Source organism: Tribolium castaneum, chromosome 1, assembly GCF_031307605.1.
Source record: "Tribolium castaneum strain GA2 chromosome 1, icTriCast1.1, whole genome shotgun sequence".
Taxonomy (NCBI): domain Eukaryota; kingdom Metazoa; phylum Arthropoda; class Insecta; order Coleoptera; family Tenebrionidae; genus Tribolium; species Tribolium castaneum.
Genome location: NC_087394.1, coordinates 25,590,552 through 25,609,118, shown reverse-complemented (window position 1 = coordinate 25,609,118; position 18,567 = coordinate 25,590,552). Strand labels below are relative to the sequence as shown.

At 34.6% G+C, this 18,567-nt stretch overlaps 4 protein-coding genes and 1 long non-coding RNA gene across 7 annotated transcripts in view; 4 read left to right on the top strand and 1 right to left on the bottom strand.

Annotated features, from left to right (window-relative positions):
• Positions 1-20: 20 nt before the first annotated feature.
• Positions 21-736, top strand: LOC659487 (thioredoxin, mitochondrial). The gene is made up of 3 exons (XM_965791.4): positions 21-275; positions 325-448; positions 499-736. The coding sequence occupies exons 1-3, from the start codon at positions 109-111 to the stop codon at positions 616-618; spliced, it is 411 nt and encodes a 136-aa protein (XP_970884.1). The 5' UTR covers positions 21-108; the 3' UTR covers positions 619-736.
• Positions 737-1,316: 580 nt separating this feature from the next.
• Positions 1,317-4,652, top strand: LOC659420 (uncharacterized protein). 2 transcript variants are annotated; one of them, XM_064358660.1, is made up of 4 exons: positions 1,322-1,381; positions 1,457-1,712; positions 1,765-3,070; positions 3,838-4,652. In XM_064358660.1, the coding sequence occupies exons 2-4, from the start codon at positions 1,649-1,651 to the stop codon at positions 4,529-4,531; spliced, it is 2,064 nt and encodes a 687-aa protein (XP_064214730.1). In that variant the 5' UTR covers positions 1,322-1,381; positions 1,457-1,648; the 3' UTR covers positions 4,532-4,652. The 2 variants fall into 2 exon arrangements, with proteins under 2 accessions (XP_970821.2, XP_064214730.1); XM_965728.5 differs by having other exon boundaries at positions 1,317-1,712.
• Positions 4,653-4,934: 282 nt separating this feature from the next.
• On the bottom strand, positions 4,935-14,701 carry Strump (Strumpellin). Its single transcript, XM_008201322.3, has 10 exons — positions 14,373-14,701; positions 14,223-14,325; positions 13,987-14,178; positions 13,723-13,934; positions 9,739-11,377; positions 6,169-6,398; positions 5,673-6,119; positions 5,416-5,621; positions 5,212-5,365; positions 4,935-5,165 (listed from the first exon to the last, which is right to left on the bottom strand). Exons 1-10 carry the CDS (start codon positions 14,492-14,494, stop codon positions 5,009-5,011), a joined length of 3,462 nt encoding a protein of 1,153 aa, XP_008199544.2. The 5' UTR covers positions 14,495-14,701; the 3' UTR covers positions 4,935-5,008.
• LOC135267057 (uncharacterized) overlaps positions 6,602-18,567 on the top strand; it is a 105,763-nt gene continuing 93,797 nt past the window's right edge. The window contains exon 1 of the long non-coding RNA XR_010335307.1: positions 6,602-6,742. This is a non-coding gene — a long non-coding RNA (uncharacterized LOC135267057). The remainder of the gene's footprint in view (positions 6,743-18,567) is intronic.
• Positions 14,742-18,566, top strand: LOC659205 (uncharacterized protein). Of its 2 annotated transcripts, XM_965532.4 has the most exons (8): positions 14,742-14,859; positions 14,981-15,137; positions 15,611-15,748; positions 16,101-16,336; positions 16,382-16,520; positions 16,567-16,682; positions 16,735-16,945; positions 18,251-18,566. In XM_965532.4, the coding sequence occupies exons 2-8, from the start codon at positions 15,018-15,020 to the stop codon at positions 18,548-18,550; spliced, it is 1,260 nt and encodes a 419-aa protein (XP_970625.1). In that variant the 5' UTR covers positions 14,742-14,859; positions 14,981-15,017; the 3' UTR covers positions 18,551-18,566. The 2 variants fall into 2 exon arrangements, with proteins under 2 accessions (XP_970625.1, XP_064214736.1); XM_064358666.1 differs by lacking the exon at positions 15,611-15,748.

Below are 18,567 nucleotides of genomic sequence, written 5' to 3'. Positions count from 1 at the left end.
TAATTAACTTGCGTGTGTATTTTGCACAGTATGGATTTCCTGCGACTTGTCAAACCTGACGTTTCGGTCGTTAAGCAGTAAAAATTCGCGTGTGAATAACAAACAAAAATGAATTCGATTTTGAAGCCTAACGCCATCAGAAGCCTGGCCAAGGCTGTGAACGCCAGTCGCCTAGGCTGCGTCCGTCATGGCTCGTTTAAGGTCCAGGACGACAAGGACTTTCTGGAAAAGGTCGAGAACAGCAAAGAACCGGTGATTGTGGATTTCTTTGCGACGTGAGTTTGCACAGCTCAAAGGTCACGAAGTGAAATTGTGATTTTTCAGGTGGTGCGGCCCTTGCAAGGCCCTTGAACCTAGGTTGGAAAATATCGTTGCCAAAAGAAACGGCAAAATCACGTTGGCTAAGGTTGACATTGATTCAATGGGCGAACTGGCCGCCAAATATGAGGTAAAAAAATCAGTAAAATTTGTAAAACTTTGCTCAGCAGTGCGTTTTAGGTCAGTACAATTCCAGCTTTAGTAGTTTTTCGCAATGGCAAAGTCCAGGAAAGGCTGACTGGGCTACAGGATGAGGACAAACTCAGTCTCTGGGTGGACAAGGTCTTGGAAGCAAAGTAGGGAAAATGATCGATATGTGATTAGAAGCAACAAAATTAAATATTTAATTGTTAAAACGATGTACTTTAGCTGGTTTAAAACTTTAAACAATAAATTATAACGTTGAGTGTTAATTAAATTTCTATTGATTTTTCTTTAACCCAGAATTCGGTATAAAACTGTATTTTTTATCATTCCAGTGAAGCAATGTGCCGACCTTGACTTTTTAAAAGCTTGGTGATAAGAGATAAGGCCAAATTTTGCAATAGAAGTTTACGAAATAAAGTATGGATTTTCAAAAGTAGATCAAATGACCGAACTTGTTAAATTAACTGGACTTCTATGATGAATTGATATTTCGAAAACAGTAAATTTTTTAATAATTGTTTAGCAATTTTGCGTTTATACTGTTAATTTCTTATATTAGAGAAAATTAGTTTAAAAGTTTGTGATGGTAAATACTAGCTTTGGCTCTATTTATGCGGTTTTTCATGCTTTTTTGATGGAATTTGAAAGTGGATATAAAATGAAAAAGATTTAATTTTTGATCGTAAAGTGTTATTAAAACAACTACTGCGTAATTAAATGGTTTATAGTGAACATTCAGCGTGACCCAAGTTTAAATTTCTCTCATGAATAGTTAATAATTATTAATAAATAATAACAAATAAAAAAAAAGAAATTTTTTTGAACACTAGCTCAGTGGCGCCCCCAACAATAATTTTATTTCAAAATAGTAGTTCAAACAAAACCAATTTGAATCCAATTTTTTCAGAGATTTCAGGTCTCTGTTATCACCGTTTGCAGGAGCAAAATTTACATTAAAAGGCTACATTTTTAATTTTTTCAGAGATTTCAGATCTCTGTTATCACCGTTTGCAGGAGCAAAATTTACATTAAAAGGCTACATTTTTAATTAAACTCGCCCCATTCTAAGTAGTTCAAATGCCTGGCCGTGGTAGCTAATTTCCCCAACCAAACAAATCCAAAAAGTTGGGTTAGGTGATATCGCCACAGTCCCTAAATACACAACTTTTAATTGATTGTGAACATGTCTGATTCAGAAGACGATAACTATTGTTTCTTCGGCAAGCCTCTGCAGCCCTATGATGAAGGTAAGGCCGTTTTTCTTGCAAACAATAGCCACAAAATGGGGGCCTGTTTCAGACTCCTTCCCCAAGAAAAAGCCCATTTCGGTGGAGGACCAGATCGCCACCGATGCCCAAGGGCGACGGCGCTTCCACGGGGCCTTCACTGGCGGCTTCTCTGCGGGTTTTTTCAACACAGTGGGGTCCCTCGAAGGCTGGACTCCTAGCGAGTTTAAGAGTACGAGACAAGACAAAGCGGCGAGTAAATCGCAAAAACCGGAGGATTTCATGGATGATGAGGATTTGGGCCAGTTTGGGATAGCCCCCCAGACTGTGAGGGCCACCAGTGATTATTCAACGAGCAAGAAGCGGAAAAGACAGGTTTTTAACGAGGGGCCGATTCCTGGGGAGCCTGTGCTTCATTCGTTGTTGACGAGTGGTAACGAAACGATTGGGTATTTGTTACTGAAGAATATCGGGTTGAAGGGGAAAAATAGTGAGGGGGAGGAAAGGGTTTACGGGTGCGAAATGCCCAAGACTTATGAAATATCACGAGATGATGAGTTTTGCCAATACGTTATCCCGGATATTTACAAGGAATATTTGGCAAAGCCTAAGGATAACACTTTTGGGCTGGGTTATGTTGGGTTGGATAAGAGCCACGTGAACTTGTTTAAAAGCTCGAATTTGGTGATAAGGGAGCGAAACAAGAAGAAAATTTCCATAACGGGGCAAGCGTTCGGTGTTGGCGCTTTCGAAGATGAAGATGAAGATATTTACGTGAAAGAGGACATGAGTCGGTACGATTTTGAACTAACTAGCGAAAAAACAACCAAATTTGATAAAACCACCAAAGAAAAAACCGTTTTCGACGACTTCGTCCCTAGTAAAAATACCTTACCGCCAAGAGAAATTTTTTTACCACCAACAATCCCGCACAGTTTCACTGGGAAACACAAAGTGAAAAGGTCACGGTTTGAACCGTTACCAACCCCTGAAACGCCCGAAAGGAAGCAAATGAATCCTGAAATAAGGGCAAGACAATTGGGGGAGGAAACAGTCACTGTCGTTACTGAAGAAAAATCGAAAATTGAGCAAACTAAACCTGAAGAACAGTCCAAAGTTGAGGAAAATATAAGTGAAGAAAAGCCTAAAAATTTGCTCACTTTGGCGCTTGGTTTTGATCGGTTTGTCTCAGCTTCGAAACCTGAAGATCCGTCGAATATTCTCGAAACGGTGGAAAAGTCTGACTGTATGCATGGAACCCAAGAAATGAGGGATGCGGCTAAAATGAAGATGTTTGGGCCTTTGACGAGAATTTCCAGTGATTGGCACCCCTGTAGTCTTCTGTGCAAGAGGTTTAACGTGCCTGAGCCCCACGTTGAGTAAGTTTTGTTGTTTTTTTTTTTAAATATTTTACTCCGTAAAGTATTCAGTTTTTAATACTTTTTATTTTTTTAATACTTCATTGATAGCACTTTTAGTATAAAAATGTCACAAAAGTGACCCTTTTTATGACTACAAATGAAAATTTTTTTACCTTTCAGCCATGGGGTAAAAATTCTGTTTTTGTGCTTAAGTGTCTTTTACTTTTACCATGACAAAGCAATGTTGTTGCTTTCTTGTCTCTTACCTTTTACAGAGAGAGTTTAAAGTAACGCATAAAATTCATCTTTGTTGTGGTTTATTAAAAAAATTCTTGGACAGGTTGATTTTATTTTTATAAATACTACACTAACATTACATATTTTAAATTGTATGACTAATTTCACTAATTTTTGAGAAATCACATTTTTTTATATATGGCAACTGACCATTTTGTTTAATGTTTTTGATAGTACATTCCTTTATTTGTGTATTTTTCTGATGACTTAAAAAAAATAAAATACAGCAAAGTTTGGATAATCCGATAAGAAATTTTGTGGTAATATTTAAAAAAAATAGATAAAAAAAGAAAATTAGATTTTTCTGTTCTGGTTTTATTGTATAACATATGATATTTTAATTTTTTTTGTGTTTACGTCTCATAAGTTTTTTCATGTTAGTTATTTAAAATAAATCGCCAAATAAACTATTATTTTTACTCCTAATTGCATAATCTACTATTAGTGCAGTATAATTAAACTCTAATGTTGTTTTTTGTTTTTTTTAGTGAGCTGAACGCTTCGAAAACTAGAAAACGGACAAAAAATCTGATCTTTGAATATGAGAAATTTGCTGAAGCTTCAATAATTGACTTAAAGCCAGGCCTATCTACAAAAGAAACAGACGTTGAAAGTGACAACAATAAAAATGAAAATATTGTGCAAGAAAAAATCGTAACGATTGAGGAAGAAAAAAGAGAAACTGAGGAAAAGTCGCAGGTTTCTAAAGACATAACCGAGAAGATCGACGTAGACAAAAACATGGATTTGTTCAAAGCGGTTTTCTTGAGTAGTAGCGAATCAGAAGATGAAGAAGAGGAGAAGAAACGAGAAAAAACCGATAAAACAACCGAAATGAAAACGAGTATTTTGTCCGATTCGTTTTTACCAAAAATTAAACCAATCAAATCGGGGATTTTGTCAGATATGGATTTTTCACGTTTCGATGAATCGAAGGCAACGGAAGTAAATGAAGAAACAAGAACTGTGCCACAAGTTCAAGACCCACTTTCTTATGGACCACAGTTGCCTGAAAAATTGATTAAAAACACTGCAACTTCGATAGAGAAACCAAAATTGTGCGATAATTCCGATGATGAGTGGGTGGAAAAACCAAAAGAGAAGAAACACAAGGAAAAGAAGAAGCATAAAGAGAAGAAAAGTTCACATAAAAAGAAACACAAGCACAGTAAAGACCGATGACGTTTATTAATTGATTTTGCCACATTTCATAATTTTAATTTAATTAATTTAATTACACTGATTGAAGCTGTGATATTTATTTAGAATGTGGATCGTAATAAAACAATTTGTTGAGTGTAAATTTTTGTTTTATTTCACAAAATTCATGTTCAAAAGTCGTTTGCATTATGTACAGGTCGCTAAAAAGTATAAATATTATAAAAACTATCCATCAAAACTGATTGACATTTGGTATATGTTTAAAAGTATTTAAATTCTATTTCTATCTCCATTTGTTCTGGGAAAACAAGGCTAACTTATTTTTTTAATGGCAAGATGGATCAAATTTAATATTTTTAAAAAGAGTTTTTTTCTGTGATGGAACGCATCAATAAAATAATCAATGCATAAAATAACGTAATACTTTTTAGTGAAAAATTACATTTTATTAAAAAAATAACAGATGGCGCCACACAATGCGACCCCTAAATAATCAGTCTAGGAAGCAGAGGCGACTAGAGTTTGTTGTAAATGCAAAATTTCATCGGGAATTTCTTCTTTCAAACACTTTCGGGAAGACTCTGAGTAATTGGTGTACGTTTCCAGAAAACTCATAGCTAGTGACACCTCCAAAGGCAATTCGGTATTTTTTATACTGAAAAAATGCTTCAAACTTAAAAAACTCGACAAGTGTTACTCACCTTATGCTATATCTAGTCAACTGTACGACATAATTGGATAATAATTTGATGAAACTTTCGTTTAATTTATTATGGAATTGTTTGACAAGGGTGTGGATTGCGACAGTAAATGCGGTTCCGTCGATTTGATCCGCATTTCGTTTGTTGGCGTTTCCTAAAGTTTTAAGTTAATAAATCGATTAAGCAAGCAAATAAGTGTCTTACCTAACTGACGTAGAAAAAAAAGTTTACTAAAATGTGCAATCGCAAAAACGAAAATAGTAATGTAATGATTATCGTCAAACTTTGACGTGATGTATATTTTGTTGAAGGGATTATTCAGGCCCGAATAATCGAAATAATGCGATAGTTTGGACATGATGTCCTCACTTGGGGCACACTCGCCGTTCACAATGTCGAGTAACAAAGCCCTAAAAATTATTTAAGTCCTAAGAGAGTGAAAAAAAATCGAAATATTATACTTATTGAGTGAACGTAGAGACGATTCTAAATTTTTCGCATTAAACTTGCAGGATTTATTCAAATGAAAAGCGATTAAGTTCCTCAAAAGCTGCAATTGTCCGACCAACAAAATGCAATCAAGAAACTCGTTCCAAATTTTCGTCGTTCGATTAACACAGTTCTGGTAAAACTTGATGGGGTTGTTCACATTTTCGCTCCCGATCATATCTTTATGAATACTCGCCAAAACGTTATGCCATGCGTTCGTTTTGGCGTTTTTCATTTCCAAATACCCGGACAATTTTTGCAAATTTGAAATAATCATGAAGGAGAAGAGCCGGTCAAGGCCCACCAAGCCCGAAATTTCGATAGCAGACGCTACTAGAGCTATGGTTTCTTTGTTGAAGATTGGTTTGTGACTTTTGATGTCGTACCAAGTCGATGTTTGTTCGAGATAAACGGACTGTCTGGGAAAAAATTGGAGCAAATTGCACAATAATCGAAAATTTGACTCACTTGGGATCGGTCAATTTGATTATTTCGCGCGCTAATCGCCCGATGAAATTTTCGCTAGAAGAGTCCGTGCTTGGGTAGAGCGGGATTGGGACGTAACGGCTCTGGAAAGCGCTTTCCCAAGTGTGGATTTTGTTGCGCAAAAAGCCGTTGCATTCCTGCTCCACGTTGTAGTTGATGATTCGAGTCACTTCCTCTTGCCAGATTTTTAAACCGTTGATGTTGATGTAATCCTGTCCGAAAAATGAACAAAGTAGAACCAAAACTGGTATTTTTACACTTTCTGTACCACCACCACAACAAAAATTAATTAAGTTCTCGTTTTTGTTAAAGGAATTCACAATAACATGTTTTAAATCAGCTAGCAAATTTCAAATTGCGCGCTTCGACGAATCAGCCAATCAAGTGGCAGCGACGTGATGTCAAGCGTTAGTTAGTATGTGATGCGCGTCGTTTCCTTTAAGTTTTTCGTGTTTGCGGGTTGATTTTTGCGTGTTTTGAGACAAAACCAGTGAAAATTAGTTCGATACGGATTTCTGGAGCTGCTACGAGCCGTTTTTGAAGACAAGTAACTAAGGTTAGTCAGTTCTCTTTTAGGTTATATGTATGCAAAAAAATGTTGCGATGTCTTTAATTATAACAACGATAAGGATACATACTTTTTGCACAGAAAGCCCATCAAGTTTTGATTTTGTTGTTTTGTTGTAAAAATAACCTTGACACAGAATAAACATTCTCCCTGTGCAAGGATATGACTGATGTACAGTGTGATTTTTTAAAAACGAGCCACCCTGAATATCTCCGAAAATAAACAAAAAATTAAAAAATCACGAGACAGGGCAACATCACAGCCGAATTTCTGGTGTAAATACCTTTTATTTGAGGTATCATAAAGGGGGCTATGCCATTTAAAATTTTAAAGGAGTTGTTTGTACTACAAAGGGAGTTGGTGTTACAAGTTTAAAAAAAAAGTGTCCCCGTGAAAATGAAAATCAGGATTTTCTAATTTTTCTGAGATATTTAGGGTGACTCGTTTTAAAAAAATGTATTTATTATATCACGTGGAAAATGATATTAAATTAGTTTGCCTTTTTGGTAGATATAACTTATTTTCGTCTGTTTCATTCGATATCAGTTCGTATTTTGATTAAAAGATGCCACAAACTCATACTGATTTTCAAAAATAAAAAAAACTTAGCCGAAAAGGTGTCTTTGATAGGAATTCTCTATGTTTTTTTGTGAGATTTTGCTAAATACTATTGAAACTAAGAAAATGATTAATCATTTTTGTACTCTTTCTAGCCAAAATTACAAGATTAAGCAGAAAACGTCGTTAGGTTTGCTTTTTTCGATTACGTAAGCAAGTTTTTAAGTTTTCTCAAATTGCCTAAAAAAATCACGAAATTAAATCGAAAATGTAAGTTATTTGACGTTATTTTCTTCATTCCGGATTCTAGCTGATCTCTGTTCGAAAATTTATTTAAAAAAAAATCGAAAAAACAAATGTGGTAAAAATTTGTTCTTTACAACGCCTCGGCATATTAGAAAACAATTTTTTTGTTATCAGATTTTTTTGTTTTGTTTTGTTGTCAAAAATGATATCGAATTTGCTTTTTCTGAGCGTTATTCTGTTCAAAAATAGTGGTTTTGTTTTGTAAAATTACTAAATTTTGTTGGAAATTACGTTATTTTTATTTTCTATTTTCGTGTGTTTTCAGACGTTCGTCCGTTAGAAATACAATTATTTTACAAAATTTCGTAAAAAATTAGATAAAAACATGAATAAATTTGGCTTTTACACGTTTCTGAAGTAACCAAGTTTATTTTTAAGATCAACAAATAGAAAATCTGGTCAAAACATTTTCAATTTTTATTTGAGATTGTTTTGTTAAAATAATAAGATACTAGGTATTAATAATTAATTAAGATGATTAATCGTTCTTAAGTTAAAATTATCTTAATTATTTATCTATCTTATTTATCTTATGGTTTTTTCGAGTGTTTTTGAGCAATAAACGCAATTATGAGTCGAAGACAAATTCAGGACTGATGGTTGTACTGATGATTCTCCTCGATAGACATACCAATAAACGATATAAGCTGTCGTCTTATAGCATTGCAAGAATAGATTGAGTCTGTAAATATTGGGGTGTTGAAAATCGGGGGATTTAAATAAGAATTTACTAGGTTTTTAGTGTCTAATTGATCTAAACTATATTATGAAAAAAAAAACAGATAAAACTATCAGAATCCATGTAGATGAAGAAGACAAAGTTTGGAAAAATAAAATATTCTTTATGGAGTGAATTTGGAAGCCAGAATATGTTATAGATGTTAAGAGATTTTACCAAAATTTTATTAGATGACAATCTTGGTAATATAATCAGAGATGTACAGTTTTAATTTTTTATTTAACAAAATTTTGTATTCTAATTTTAAACCTATTCAGACAAAACTTTATTTTTATTTTGCCAATTATTATCGCGAAATCAATAAAAAGTAGTGCTCTAACGTCCTGGTCTAGAAATAAGTAGTTTTGGGTGCTTTTAATGTAATTATGTTTGATTTTGGATAATTTTCAACAGTTTTCTGGTGGTCTATTGATTTCCGAGTATTTTTTTGGCGCAATAAAAATTTTGATTTTTAAAGGATTCATGTCTTTTTCGGTTGTTACTTTTAGAAAAACACAATTTTTTAGAATTCTGCCTAGTCTTGTAAGGCGCCAAATATACCTTTTTGATTTGGTGTTGCTTTTCCTTTTTTTACATGCGCCAAATGGCTTGGCCCAGAAATAAAAAGATTAAAAACAAGGTATTTTGTTAGTTTTTTAGGGCGTTCTTAAAGTAATTTTGCATTATTTCGGGCAATTTCAACAGTTTTTCGTGTGCCCAATTTTTGGTGGTCTACATCTATTTAGTTTTAGGCCTTTTTCAGTTGTTTTCTTTTGGGAGAACAGCAAAATTTTTATGGTACTGCCTTTTTGAAGACGCTAAATATCCTGGTCCGGAAATAAAAGGCCATTTTGAGACATTTTTAAGTTTGTTAGATATTTCCTGTTGTTTACTTTTGGGAAAACACTATATTTGTAGGACTCTACCCTGTTTTTTAATGTGCCCAATTTTTGGTGCTCTACAGATATTTGAGTACTTTTGGGATGCATAAAAATTAATGCTTTTTGAGAGGTTTTAGGCCTTTTTCGGTTGTTTACTTTTGAGCAATCAGCTAAATTTGTAATTTTCTACCGTGTTTTTTAAGATGCTAAATATTTTGGTCCAGAAATAAAAAGCCATTTTGGGGTGTTTAAAAACAAGGCATTTTATAAGTTTTTTAGATCATTTCTGAATGTTTACTTTTGGGAAAACACTACTTTGTAGAACCTACCCTATTTTTTCGTGTGTTTACTTTTGGGGTGAATAAAAATTAATGCTTTTTGAAGGATTTTAGGCCTTTTTCGGTTGTTGATTTTTGGAAAAAAGTTTTGGTTTATTTTCTAGATTCTACTTGTATGCCTAAATTTTCATAAATCTCGATTTTATTTTCTCATCAGTATAAATAAAAAAGAGCGCCACCTACCTGTATATACTCAAACGACCTCTTATACCCATCCATAATCACCCCCACCGCCTCCAACTTGCCCTCCAACTCCTCAACTTTAACCCTTTGCCCAAAAATCAAGCCCGTATGCAACGCCTTCGAGATATATAACACCAACTCCTTCCGAATCCCATCTTCGAGCAACTGTTTCGGATCTAAACAAATCACTCCAACCAGCGTACTCTTCATCATTCTCATCCCTTGACTAAAAACCGAAATCGAATGCGTCAGTTCAGCAAACTCGAACCGTTCATTCAACTGTGCAAAATCCTTCAACTTATCCTTATCCAGCCTTGTGGGCAATTCCTTCAAGATACAAGTCTGAATCTCAATCACACGAGCCATTTTCTCAAACATCATTTTCGGAATTATTTGCAATACCTTCCTGACATAGATTTCAAGCTCGCTACTGTAATATTGCGACACTGAAATCAAATCCTCACTGTGTGCTTGATTGATGCGCAAAAGCGGGACTTCAAGCGCTGAGGAGAGTTTGAGGAAAATCGCCCTGAGTTTAATGACCAAAGTTGGCTCTTTTTTAATCCCGAATTGCATGATAGGAGTGAAGGAATCGATCAATTCCCAGGCGTAGCTCAAATCGCCGATTATTTGCAACGTAATCAAAACATCCTCTTTTATGTTCATGTTACGGATCATTTGGTGCAGGAATTTGCGAGTTTCGGACAAAAACTGAACCACTTGCATGTTGGACTCGAGTTGGTGAAACTCCTGCACTTCCTCAAGTGCTTGAATCAGTTGAACGATTTTACGAGACGAAGCTGCGTCTTGTGAACACAACGAATCGACTTGTTTCGAAATTTCCAAAAACCAATTTTGCAAATTCTCATTTTTCGGAATTCGGGTCAAAGGTTTAGCGCCACTGAAAACCTCACTCAACTCAACCAAACTCTTAAAACTCTCACTTTTCAATTCCGACCATTGATTGTCTTTTTCCAGCAACAAGTTTTTGTAAATTTCACGCGTGATTAACTCTAACTGTGACGTATTGAGGAGCAGTTTAAACAGTTGAACTGACTCTAACCGCGATTCGGTTATAACCAGCTCTCTCAATTGTTTCAGTTTTTTGCTTTTGTCGTTTTTGCCAGGTTTGAGGAGTGTGTGTAGCATCAGCCATCGAATCGTGAAGTTGCAATCCCTCAAAAGATTTATTATGTTGTTGACGTCTTTGAGGAGGTTGTCACTAGTGATGTTGCCTTCTTTAAGCTTCAAATTTGTGGATTTGAGGAGGGGCAAAACGCTGCTTCCGTACGAACTGGCGTAACCTTTGATGTTTACGGTTTCAAGGGTGTTGTTAAGGGCCATTTTCGCCGCCTTAAAGCACTCCCAGCTTTCGGCCAAATTTACGATAAAACCCATGTAAATGGAAATGACCCAATTATCCGGGAAGTATTTATCGACGATTTCGCGCATAATTGCCGTTTGAGAATGTAAAATATTCGGTGAGAAGAAGAGACAAACGTAAAGCATTGAGGCTTGGTGGGCGAGGGCGGTGCTTCGGTGTTTCGGAAGGGGGTACACTGATAATTGTCCGTAGATGTCGTCGGAGCGCAAATGACCGATTACGATGTCAACGTATTTCGGTTTAAGAGGAACGCGTCTACAAATATTTATTTATTTTTTACTGTTTTTGAATGGACAGGGAACTTTGCTCTTAACTTCAGTGAACACACAGCTTACTTAATATATTTTTTGTATTTTTGCACCTCTTTGAGGTAAAAAATGTGTATATTTTTTGATAAAAGCGGGTCTCTAGCTGAAAACTGTAGTTAGATTTTTGAGCCAAAAAGCAGGGATTTTTCAAGAAAAATTTTGGATTCGTGCTAATATAAAGCGATCGAAAAGTTCTTCTATTAAGTAGGCGTAGAACCCAAGCCAAATGTCAAAAAAATTAAGCAAATTATTGTTATGTTGCAAGTTTTCAAGAGGTGTATTTAGAAAATCCAGTTAAATGTTTTAAGACTATTTTGGGATAAAAACGATTTACTATTACGTATAATAACGTCAGTTATTTTTTTCGCTGGTGTAACATAATTATTCTCGTGGCGATCGAGATTCTAATTATAATTAGAATTAATTCTGTAAATTAATCTTGCTTTTGATTAGAAACCTTTCTTAGCTTTAGAAATTATTTCCTTTTTAACCAAATTGCTAATGTTGACGATGATAGTTTTGATTACTTTGGATTTTTGGCGGGAGAATATTTATTCAGATACTTAGAGCATTGTATGAATTTTGGGCTATTGTATATTTGGTGCAAGGTACGAATTTTGACACATTAGAAATCACAAGAAAAACACGAATAACGGAATGACTGTTTGTTCACTTACTTTATTGTATTATAATTATTAACAAGATATTGAAAACCTACCTTTTAGAGCAATTTATGCTTAAATGTATCAGCAGTTGTTAATCTTCATCAGTTCTGTAGATTCACGCAAGTGTTTCATGTTTTTTTTCAGTGGAAAAATTCTAACTTCAAATTCACACACTTCAATAATAATTAACTGTTTTTGTTTTGAGCCCAACATGTGTTCGCTTTCCGTTATAAATTATAATCTAATACGTATAGTCTTTGATTACGCAATTGTTTTAATAACACTTTGTAATCATAAATAAAATCTGTTTCACTTTTTATCCACAAATACTTTATAATCACGAAAAAATGCACAACTAAACGCAATACTAGTATTTACCACCACATACTTTTAAACTCTAATGTAAGAAATTAACAGTACTGTTTTCGGCAAGTACGAAATGTCGTCACCAAAGAACGTTTAGTTAATTTTATTCCCAAATAAAACTTAAGATGAAAATCCGTTTTAATGAACTAACTTTTATCGAGAATCTGCTACAAGACTTGTCCCATTTTTTTTGTGTTCACAACTGTACGTTCTCAAATTGTACGCCTACTTGAAAGAAGGGCGTTTTGATCGCTTTGTATACAAAACGGCAAAAAATGTCATTTTCCAATTTCAATTTATAGTTTTTTCAACATGGTACAGCAAAATTACACGTTTCTATTCAAAAATTGTATAATTTTTGAGGAAATTGAGTCTCTGACTTTAAGTAAGTATACATAGATGGGGAAAGACAAAAATAACAACATTTAAACAAAAATTTTGTTTAAATACTAAAGCGGCGATTTTTCGGCTTATACAGTAATCACGACTAAATATAATATGATTTTCTATCCAATTCTGTGTTTGTTTAAACAAAAGTTTAGCAAAATTTTACAAAAAAACTGCGTTCTATATCAAAGAAGTGGTTTAGCATTCAAAAATTGCATATTTTTTAAATTTTTAACATAATGCAGTCTCTAGCTGAAAGCATATTGAACTAACGTTATTTTGGGCCTAAAACGGTGTTTCTTCGACCTATTTTTCACCAAAAGTTTTGGATAGAATGCAAAAATAAGATGTCATTTTCGATACAACTTAGTATCTTTGCAAGTCGATATAGCAAAAGTTTGCAAAAAAAACTACTCATTTTTCGCAATAATTTGGCAATTTTAGGGGTATTTTTGATGAAATTGCGCTAAACAAATATATTTCTGGCTGAAAAATGCACCAAAATTCAGTGATTTTTCGACCCGGTTACGCGACACTCCACAAAACCCTAATTTAAAAACCTCTTAAATTCTCGTAAAATGTAAAAATTACATCCTTTCAGACACAATTTGGCGATTTTTCGTCGTATCTTTTACAAAATAATAATATTTATGCAAAATAATTACATCCCTGAATCCATCGACTTCTGAAATTCTGTTCACCAAAGAAGGTTGTGTATTTTCAAATTATAACTAATTTAAAAATCACGAGATGTCTGTCGCCTTGCCAGGCCTAATGAAATTTCATCATATCTAGTAATTTTTTCGAAGTGAGACACTTTGGTAAGAACAAAGTTACCTGTTCACTAGAGCAGCGAATTGAATTACAAACCTACCGGAAATAATCCTCAGGATAATTATTGGGTTTTTTCGCCGTGTGAAACCCTGTGTCGCGTAATAATCGGCAAACATCGTCGATTTGGCTTTGAGTGTCGCTTCTTTGCGGAGTGTAGCGATAGTAAGACACTAGGAGTCTCTCACGGATGGGGCCCTCTATATACGTGTCTATGATTAGCAGCATTAAACCGTACAAAAATAAAGCTTCACACTAGAAAAATTAACTCCGTCATTGGCCCCCCAATTACGTAAAAACCAATTACAAGCAGTTGTTTCCCCTCCATGTCGGCAAAAATCGTCTCTAGACTCTGATGGATATATAACCCTTCCTCCAACTCGTCAAGAAAGTGGTTCAAATCCGTAATATAAGTGTGGATGCTTTCAAACGTGAGATAAAACCGATTAATCATCTCGATGTGATTATCACGAAACTCCTCATCCAAATCTTGCAACAACTACACTTTTTTAATTTAGTTTCTCTGTCCAAAAACAGCCTTACCTCCGAATTCTCAATTTTGTAATTCTGCGCTTCCTCAATTTTAAAATAGCTAAAGTCCATGATTATCTCGCCGTATTTTTGAACCTCTTCCTTGCTCCCCAATCTGCAAGTGTTTAATACAAGAAAAATCAAATTTTTAGTTTTGCAAACCTGTAAGTTTGGGGGATGTAGTCTTTCAAGCGGAGCAGTTCGGCAATGATGGCATTGCCTCGTGAGACTAACTGGAGAATTGTCTGGCCGCAAATGTTATTTTCTGCCAGAAAATCCGGCATTTTCGTGAAAAAATCTTGTTTATTTACATAAAAAAAATCACAGATAACCTCACTTTTGATGACAGTTATTAACAGGTTGTACAGTCATAGGACGAAATAATGAGCTTGCGAAAACACGATTGTATTTAATATCCAATTACAGAATTAATTGGACAACCGTTTACATACTTGCACCCGATACAACACACCACAATTATTATTCATATGTAAATCTAAATTTTCGAAAATTAGTCAGGGGTCATTAAAAGTGACTTGTAGTGTACAATCAGCTGACAGTCCATTTTGAGGTTAGTTTTGAGAAAAAGTGCCAAAACACGAGGTATAAAAACTCAAAAAACAACAACATTTATTAATTTTGATATCAGGTAATTATACTATTAATTTTTATTTATTATTAACAGTGTCAAGTACAAATTATTCATAAATTGTTAAAAAAAAACACGTGTTGTGTAAAAGTTAATTAATTGTGAAAATTATTAATTCCAGCCCCAAATAAATGAGAAAACTTTGTTAGTGCCCAATAATGGCCCTTAGGTTACCATTAGTTGTTATTTTGGGGGCTACCGGTTCGGGTAAAACCAAATTATCCCTTGAACTGGCGCAGAAATTTAAAGGGGAGATAATAAGTGCAGACTCGATGCAGGTATTTAATTATTTTAATTCATGATTTATTTAATTCTGTTTTTTTATCACAAAAAAATGGGTAAAATTGATTTAAATCGGTGTGCAACCAATTATACACCTTGCATAATGGGTTGCATAACTCAAGGTCACTAAATTTAATAACTTTTTTAATTTTCTAACAATATTCCGCCCGTCTCAAACATGAGAAATTGTTAAATTGGCGTAAACTCCATGTAAACAAAGGCGGTAGCCTTGCTCGGTCATTGTGTCACGTTCAAGGCTACCAAATTGTTTTAGCACTTAGAATGATTAACTTGACGAAAAGTTAACACCTGTATGAAAGAAGTCCCGAGCAAAGGTCGGAATAATAAATCATCGTCTGAATTATGATTTCATTGCGGTTGAATGTTTGAAAATGTTTACTTACCCAAGTTCAACGACATTAAAAGTTAATTAATTATTTTCCGAAATACGTAACAAAAAATTATGTAGGTGTACAAAGGCCTCGATATTATAACAGCGAAAGCAACGAAAGAGGAACAAAACGTGGCCCCTCACCACCTAATTGACATTCTGGAGCCTCATGAGACTTTTACGGTGGTCCAGTACCGAAATAGCGCTTTAAAAATTGTATCCTTCAGAAATTAAGAAATTTTAACACGTTTGCTTATTTCGTCACTTGTTTCCTCTACCCATTTCCACGTGTAGTCCATTACACCACACAATCAAGGCTGAAACCGAAATTTGTGACCTTGGAAATAAAATTACTATAAAATAAATTTAGGTCCTACTTACAATTTCAGCTGTTGCGTCTATTTCCTCCTCTCTGCAGCAGGTGTTTTATTCATGAAGCATATTTGAAAAAATAATTAATCCCCGGAACAAATGAATCATTTTTTGCATATCAAACGCCCGAATTTTATTAGCCATAAAAGCAAGAATGCCCCACTTTTTTCCCCAAGATTCCTTAAATTTTATTCAGATCGAGAATTTAATAAATAAAAATAAATTACCCATCATCGTTGGTGGAACTAATTATTATATCGAGTCCCTCTTGTGGAAAATTTTAATTGAAGAACCCGGGGACCATGTAAAAGCGCTACCATCCAGACACATCGACCATGAATTATCCAGCGAAGAGCTGCACAAAAAATTGCAGCTTCTGGACCCCGCCATGGCCCGCAGGCTGCACCCCAACAACAAGCGCAAAATTTTGAGGTGAAAATGCCAATCTACCCGCACTTTTCGACCATTCTCTTCCAGATCTTTGGAGGTTTTGCAGCAGAAAGGCAAACCACACAGCCAAATTTTAAACGAGCAGCAAGGGGCCAAAGGGGGCTCTGCCACAGGGGGGCCCCTACGATTCGCCAACGCTCTGATTCTCAAACTAGAATGCGAACAAGTAAAACTTGACTAAACCACAATCAGGCATTTAGCGGCATTTTCAGGAAACACTCAACGAAAGATTGAATAATCGAGTCGATAAAATGATGGAACAAGGGTTATTACAGGAACTCGCAAACTTCCATAAACTATACAACGAGAATCGGATCAAAAACTCGGAGTAAAAAATTTAAAAATCAAGGGAAGAATTTTTTACGGTAACAATTCGTTAGAATTCCAGACTATACGAAAGGTGTTTTCCAATCTATTGGTTTCAAAGAGTTTCATTCGTATCTCACAATGTCCGAAGAGGAAAAAAATTCCGAAAACGGCCAACTCAGTTTGCAAAAATGCATTGAGGATTTAAAATTGGTCACAAGACGATATGCGAGAAAACAAAACAAGTGGACTAGAAATCGGTTTCTTGGACGACGCGACAGGGAGGTAAATATTGCAGTGAATTGTTTTGATCGTTACTTCATTTGGACTATACGGGGTGTCCAAGCGAGTTGGATAAGCCCATTGTTGACCTCTTAAATGTTAGAAAATTACTATTTTTTTCAAAAGCCGAGGTTATACACAATTCAAGTTTGTTTTTTTTAATTTTGCATTTTGACATATAGGGTAAGGTGGGGCAGTATTGGACGTGGGGCAGCTGTTGATATTTTAAAATTATGGCCTTTGTTAAGCCTGGGCGTGCACTAATTGGTGAAGTGATTCGAAACAATGTCTATGATATGATATTGTGTGGTTTGTGGTTTAGTTTGTATTTTAACTGTCTCAAGGTAAATTTTCATGCTCAACATTATTAGGATATACTATTTTAATTTGTTATTATTTGCATGAATGTCCTAAAATACATATAAAATTTGGTTCAGTTTCCTACATTATAACCCAGAAAGCTGGCATATTGCCTCATGTGACAATAACTGCACATGATTTTGTAATTTCTAGCTCCTCTTTTTTAAAGTTTGCCGAATTTTTTTTGCACATTAAATTCAGTAGATTATTCTTCGATAGGTATTTTTGTTTTTTGTCTAAATAAAATTATTTTTTATCTAGTTAGCTTACCCGTTCTACACCATCCATGTCCAAAATACGCCCCACCGTAGGGGCACATCTGGACAAATGCATTATCATTTAAATTAAATATCTATTCAAAAACTACTTGAATATAGTGGTTGAAATTTTTTTTACAATTGTACTTAATTGTATATAAGATCTTTAAAAATGCAACCGTTTAAACTGTAAAACGTTTAAAAAAATTTCAAGGTTTCCAAAAAAAGTCGTCCAAAGCTGCCCCACCGTACCCTAGCTTTTAGAATTGATGATTTTGACCTAAACTTTTATTGGTCGATTTTACTTAGCTTTTGAAATACCATTTCAATATTTTTTAAAGAAAACAGGCTCCTTTAAAACATTTATTACTCAAAACTAAGAATTCTATGAATGAGTGGGACTTTCACCAATTTAAAGAAGGGTGTTCAAGGTGTCCAATCAATTTTTTGTAGCTCATTGCAATCAAGAAAATAAAAAAAAGGTGTCCTATTTAACAAAACTTAAGTTTGTATTGTAGCTCCTTTCCCGAAACGTTCTGTTTATTTGAAAATAATTTTAGGAGATGCAAGTTAGTATATACCAAAAATTTTTTTCCAATTATTATTTAAAGGTCAATAATGGATTTTTCCAACTCATTGGCAGTAATTAGGTGATTTTTAAAGTGTGACAGTTACTTAGCACTTGACTTAGGTGCCTCCCATGTACGGTTTAGACGTCACCAACTTGGATAAATGGGAGGAAAACGTGACTAAACCAGCGATTGAAATTATCCAGAGTTTTATAAATCAGAGTGAGTGTAAATACCAGCCACTTCCTGTGGAACCAGTTGCAACTTCAGTGCCAAATTCTGAGGATGATACGAATTTTTGCGACATTTGTGAGCGCATTTTTGTCGGTAGTTTGCAGTGGAGGGAGCATTTGAGGTCAAATCGGCACAAGAAAATGATTGAGAGGAGGAATAGGTTGTTGAAGGAGGAGCTTAAGAAATAAACCATTTTTTTATAAAG